This window comes from Zonotrichia albicollis, chromosome 27 (assembly GCF_047830755.1).
Source record: "Zonotrichia albicollis isolate bZonAlb1 chromosome 27, bZonAlb1.hap1, whole genome shotgun sequence".
Taxonomy (NCBI): Eukaryota; Metazoa; Chordata; class Aves; order Passeriformes; family Passerellidae; genus Zonotrichia; species Zonotrichia albicollis.
This window is the reverse complement of record NC_133845.1, coordinates 1,397,194-1,403,382: the sequence shown is the minus strand read 5'-3', so window position 1 is coordinate 1,403,382 and position 6,189 is coordinate 1,397,194. Positions and strand designations below refer to the sequence as shown.

The 6,189-nt window shown below is 55.0% G+C and overlaps 1 protein-coding gene across 10 annotated transcripts in view; it reads left to right on the top strand.

Moving 5' to 3' along the window:
* Positions 1-301: 301 nt before the first annotated feature.
* NCAM1 (neural cell adhesion molecule 1) overlaps positions 302-6,189 on the top strand; it is a 92,281-nt gene continuing 86,393 nt past the window's right edge. For 4 of the 10 annotated variants that reach the window (XM_074559488.1, XM_074559487.1, XM_074559486.1 and 1 more), the window contains exon 1: positions 303-503. In XM_074559488.1, the coding sequence (XP_074415589.1) occupies positions 449-503 (55 nt within the window). In that variant the 5' untranslated portion in view covers positions 303-448. Of the gene's footprint in view, positions 504-6,189 lie in introns of all 10 variants that reach the window. The other 6 variants (XM_074559492.1, XM_074559494.1, XM_074559490.1 and 3 more) reach the window with 3 other exon arrangements.

Here is a 6,189-nt window from a genome sequence, read left to right as displayed (position 1 = left end):
TTATATTATATTATATTATATTATATTATATTATATTATATTATATTATATTATATTATATTATATTATATTATATTATATTATATTATATTAATTTGAAATAAATATATAATATAATAACAATTAGTAACGATGCTACGATAATAAACAACAACATGATACCAATGAACAATAACTATTTCCCCATTCCTGTGCTCCGTTACTCCCCAGACAAAGCCCTTTCACCCCCCGCTCCCGGCGCGCAGCAGCGCGGCACTATTTCCCCTGGCGGATGGATCTCCGTGTCCCAGCGCGCAGGGATCGGGGCGCTGCGGTCCGTCAGTCAGCGCCGTCAGGCGGCGCCGGGACGCGGCGGGCGCAGCGCTGAGCGGAGCGGCCACGCCGGGCTCGGCTCCCGCGCCCTCCCCGCGCCCGCAGCCCCGGCCCGCCGCTCCCTCCCGCCGGTGCGATGCTGCTGCCGCTCGCCGTGCTGCCCTGCGCCTTCGTCCTGCTGCGGGCCGCAGGTACGGCGGGCCGGGGGCGCGCGGCGAACAATGGGCTGGGGCGGACCCCGCGCTGCGGGGGCTCGGCGGGGCCGCGGGGTGGCGGAGACAGCAGGAGCAGCAGGAGGAGGAGGAGGAGGAGGGTGCCGAGCCGGGCTGGGCTGCGCTGGGCTGGGCTCCCCCGGGGCCGGGCTCGCTGCGCGGGGGGCGCAGACAATGGGCGCGGAGGGGATGCTGCGTGCGGGGTCGCGGCGGGCTCGGGGATGCTCCCGCGGCCGCCGCCCTCCGCCGCCCGCCGGGGCACGGACGCGGCCAGGGGCGCAGCCGGGGATGCGATCGCCGTGGAGCGGCTGGAATAATGAAAGGAGAAGGAGGAGAGGGAGAAGGAAAAAAAAAAAAAATAGAGAAAAAGGAGGGGCGCGGGCGCTGCCGTTGTGGAGCGGCCCCGGGCGCGAGCCGTGGTGCGGTGGCCCCGCCGTGGCCGCTCGGCAGCCGCCGGTCACCGCCCGGCTCCGGGAGCGGCAGGTGGGCTGGGAGCGGCGGGATGGAGCGGCCACACCTGCGCCGGCCCCGCCCCAGCCAGCATCCCTGCTCCGAGCTGCATCCCTGTGCCATCCATCCATCCCTGCTCCGAGCTGCATCCCTGTGTGCTCCATCCCTGCTCCGAGCTGCATCCCTGTGCCATCCATCCATCCCTGCTCCGAGCTGCATCCCTGTGTGCTCCATCCCTGCTCCGAGCTGCATCCTTGTGCCATCCATCCATCCCTGCTCCGAGCTGCATCCCCGTGCTATCCATCCATCCATCCATCCCCACTCCGAGCCGCATCCCCGTGTGCTCCATCCCCGCTCCGAGCCGCATCTCTATGCTAGCCATCTATCCGTCCGTCCGTCCGTCCCTCCTCCCCAGCGCTGGCCGTGCCGGCGCTCCCCGGGGAGCGCTCCCGAGCCGCGCTGCGCTCCGCCCGTGTTTGTTCCGTGTCCCGTGCTGTCCCGTGCTCCCCAGCCCTTGTCCCCCGTCCCTGGGGAGCATCCCGGGCTGGCGGTGCCATCGCCCCCTCGCAGCTGTCCCCGTGCCTCCGGGATTTCCCGGTGCCGTGTCCGTGTCCCCGCGCTCCCCGGAGCTGTCGGTGTGTCTGTCCTTGCCGCGTTCCGTCCCTGCCTCCTCCCCACGCTGAGGATTTTTATCTCCTTAAGCAATTACCGCCGCTGGGGCTCTGTCTGCGCTGGCGGTGACAGTGGCAGTCGCGGTGACACTGGTGACAGTGGCTGTCGCGGTGACAGTGCCACCAGCGTCCCCAGGGCTGCTGCCAGACCCGAGCCACCTGTTTACCACCAGCACCCACCCCGAGCCCTGCCCGGCTCTCTCCGTTTGGGCTCTGTTTAATTAAAATAAAACCCAGGAGCGTTTGTGAGGGGTCTGTGCGTGGCGGGGGGGTCGCGCTCCCGTTCCAGCCGCTCCTGCCCTGCCCAGCTCCGCATCCTGCCCGGCCACACCCTCGCATCCCACAGCCCCGGCACAGCCCCGGCACAGCCCCGGCACAGCCCCGACACAGCCCCGACACAGCCCCGGCACAGCCCCGACACAGCCCCGACACAGCCCCGGCACAGCCCCGGCACAGCCCCGACACAGCCCCGGCACAGCCCCGGCACAGCCCCGACACAGCCCCGACACAGCCCCGGCACAGCCCCGGCACAGCCCCGACACAGCCCCGCCGCCTTTCGCAGCTGGGGGAGCCCACAATAAAGCGCCTCGCTTCGCGGGTTTTTTTTTTTTTTTTTGGTTCTTTTTTATTTTTTTTTTCCCCTCAGGGGAAATAAATGGGAGTAAGCAAAAGAAAAATTATCTGCATATCAGCTGTTGCCCCACTCGAATACATGTTTATCCAATAATAATAATTATGAATATGGAGGCTGCCTAGGGAGCTGCACAGCTGGATCTGTTAAATCAGCACAAAATGGAGAACACAAAAACCAAATAAAATATTAAAAAGCTAGAACAAAGCAGCAGCAGTGTTTATGGTGAAAGCAGCACCAAGCACATCCAGCTCTGCTTTCCACCCTAAAGGATGCTCTGCTTGTGTTCCTTCTTTTTTTCCCCACTCTGTGATGGAGGAGAAGGAATTTTGCTTTGAAAGCTGTGGCAATGTCAGTGCAAGAGGGTGTTTTATTTATTTTTATTTATTTTATGATTGTGCTGCTAAAAAAACCTTAAGCTTAAATGTAAGAGGAGTCAAGAGGGAGATATTCATCAGTGAGGAATCCCTGAGGAAACTGTTGTGTGAGCACAGTTGTGGGGTGGGCTCACAACCAAACCGTGTTTTTTATGGCTTTTAGGATAATTCCACATTTCGTGTGTGCCCCCGTGGCCTCTGGTAGTGATGATTTATTTTATTTAGTCTGCTGTAAAATTAAAACATTCCCTGATAATGCAGAAGCTGATTTATAGACAGAGCAGATGGCTCCTCTCCTTTCATGTGCATCCTGAGAACTGTTATTTCCTAAAGAATAGAGAGGATTTTGTACCAACTTTATCCCCTTGACACATGAACTTGAAAATTCCCCAATTGACTCTTGGGCTGGGTTTGGTTTTTTTTTTGGGGGGGGAGTTTTTAGTGCGTGTGTTTTGTCAGAGGTTTTTTTAAGGACATTTCAAATGAGTAACTCCACAACCACCCGGTTTTGAAGTGTTAAACGTTGTGGCTGCTCTCCAGGCTGAAAGTGCCTTCACTTTTCCTGGCTGGCCTCCAGAAATGTATTTTAAGGATAACTGCTCTGCCTGGGTGCAGGCGCTGGGTACACAATGCCAGGGGGGTTTCTGATGGTTTTCCTGTTTGTTTGGGGTGGGGTGGGAGGGCGATGCCATGGCTTTCCTGCACGGGCTGCCAGGGAAGCAGAACCAATTGCTGGCGGAGGAGGAGGAGGAGGAGGAGGAGGAGGAGGAGGAGGAGGAGGAGGAGGGGGGGGCGATCCTGCATCTGCTGCCATCAGTCTGCGAGGAGCAGAGGGACGGCTCGGGGAGGAGACAAAGCCCAGTTTATTTCCTCATTTCAAAGGGCACCCTGCGGTTTTCCTCGTTGTTTTACACACCTGGTGACAGAAAAAAGGCACATTTCTGGGGATTTTGGGTGGGTTTCTGGCGTGGTTTTGGAAGCGTCGTTTTTGCAGTATGTTCGACGTGAGATGGGCATGATGAACTTGCCCAAATGCCTCTGCAGGCAGCCTCGGAGGAGCTGTTTCCCCTGGAATTGTGTGGTGGCTTTTATGCAGGGAATTCTGAGAAAGCTTCAAGGACCTGATGCTCCCAGGGCAGTGTTTTCCAGGTGCTCTATGTATATATACATATATATATAGAGAGAGGGTGTTGATTTCTGTGTTTATTCCCCAATTCTGTCCTTTCCCACGGACGTGAAACAAGCAAAGCCACTCACTTGGAAACCCTCACTTTGAAAACGACAAGGAAACAGAATTGTGTTTTCCTTGCTGTTCATAAACGGGGAGAATGGGAATAACTGGGCTGAGGGTGTGTCTGGCAGGGAACTACGGCTCCCAGCAGCTCCTCTCTCCTGGATGGTTCCTTTGCGCATGTTTTTTCAGGAATTAATGTGTTTTAAAAAAAAAAAAAAGGAAAAAAAAAAAAAAAGAGCCACCAGGCAAATAGACTTTGAGGCATCCAAATCACAGGAGCAAATGTGAAGGTCAGCTCTGGGCTGGCTGTGGCTCCTTTTGTTTAGGAAAACACATTAGCATGGAGCAAAGGGCTGGCTGTGCACGGCGATGGAAATGAGCAGGGCTTGGCAGCAGGGCCCTTCTGGGTTCCTGGGGGGGAAATGCAGCTGCTCATTAGCAACGATGCCTTTTGAAGTGACCCGGAGCCAAATGGCAGCTCCTGCTCCTGCTGCCTCTGGGGCTGGCTCGGGCAGCCTCTGCAGGGAGGTTTGCACGGGGGTTTGGGTGTGCAGTGCGCGTGGAATGGAGGGAGACGGATCAAAATCAAGGATAAAATTGAGATGAAATAAATGTATGGCTTTAAATCCAGTGCTTTTCACTGTATGGATGGTAAAGCAGATAATCCCTCTCCATAGGGTTGGTGATGCAGATTCCAGACCTTCCCAGGCTCAGTGCCACACACAGGATGGAGTCCCCATCCCTGAAATGGCACTCGGGGCAGGGTTTGGTGCTGAACACGCTGCTGCTGCAGGCTTGGCAAGGACACTAAATGATCCTAAAGGTCTATCCCAACCTTAACGATTCTCTGGTTGCACAAAAAGCAATTTCAGGAGGAATTTCCTCATGGGAAGGGTTAAACCTGGGCAGGGCTGCCCTGGCAGCTTTGGATTCCCCATCCCTGAGGTGTCCGAGGAATTTCTGGGCAGGGTGGGGACTGCTCACAGCTTGGACTCGTGGCTTTGTGGGGCTTTTCCAGCCTCAGTGGCTCTGATTCCATGGCAAACCTTGTGCCACAACACCTTGGGCTGTTCCAGGATCTGGTGCTCCCAGGGCAGTGTTTTCCAGGTGCTCTGTAATGAGGGTGTTGATTTCTTTGTTTATTCCCCAGTTCTGTCCTTTCCCACGGATGTGAAACAAGCGATGCCACTCACTTGTAAATATGGAACTTTGAAAATGACAAGGAAACAGAATTGTGTTTTCCTTGTTGTTTATAAACGGGGAGAATGGGAATTACTGGGTCCCCAGGGGGGGAATGGGAATAATTGGGCCCCCAGGGGAGGATTCCCCCACCAAGGGAGCTGCTGACATCTTTTAAAATACCCAAAGCCACCTGAAAACTTCCCCAGAGCATTTTTTGGACCCTGTTACAGCTTTGCCTTCTGAGGTTGCTTTTGACCCAACAATTTGTGTACTGGAGGTGCTTCAGCTCAATTCTGCCTGGGACAAATGTGGGGCATCAGCAGCCTCAGCCCAGCTGCCGGAAAAGCTGATTTTGGGGGAACAGCACACAATGGGAGGTTTATCCTGCACAGCAAGTGCAAATTGCTTTAAGATTCCTCTGAAGAAGCAGCAGCAGCAGCTGTGGGGTAGAGCCACAGAGAGCTGTGCTTAAGGAGCAGGGGGAGTTATCTCAGTTCTCCTACGTGAATAATAATTGGGATGGAGAGCTGGTGCTTGCAGCAAAAATCAGAGCGAGAACAGGATAAAAATTGTGCTTGTGCCTGGAGATGAATGTCTGCACTTGGCTCTGCAGAAACAGAGCTGGGGGTGGGAATGGGGGGGATTTCAGGAATCTGTGTTTGCTCTGTAATGGCTCAGGGTGGGTTCAGTGCTCCTGCCCTGCCCAGGCATGGAGGCACCAAAGGTCCCAGGGGAATTCAGGATTAAATCCAGCCCAGAGAGGGGACAGAGCCCCTGATCCCACAGCCTGTCCTGTTGTTCTGGCCCAGGCAGGGCCGTGTCCCACCCCTGATGCAGGGAAATCCATTTGGGGCTGCAGGCAGTGATGGGATCTGTGTCAGGGCTGATCCATCCTCTGTTTCCATCCAGATCTTGTGACAGGACAGATGCAGGGGGAGCTGGGAGAATGGGAATTGGCTGCTTCTGTACAACCTGGGAAGAATAACGTGGAAAAATATTTGGGAAATCCATTGAAATGGTCAATTTCTTAAAATGGGAAGCAGAAATGATTTGAGCTAAAACAAATGTCCATCGCTTCACCAGGGCATCACTGGACAGGACAAAACCCATTTAAAGAAAC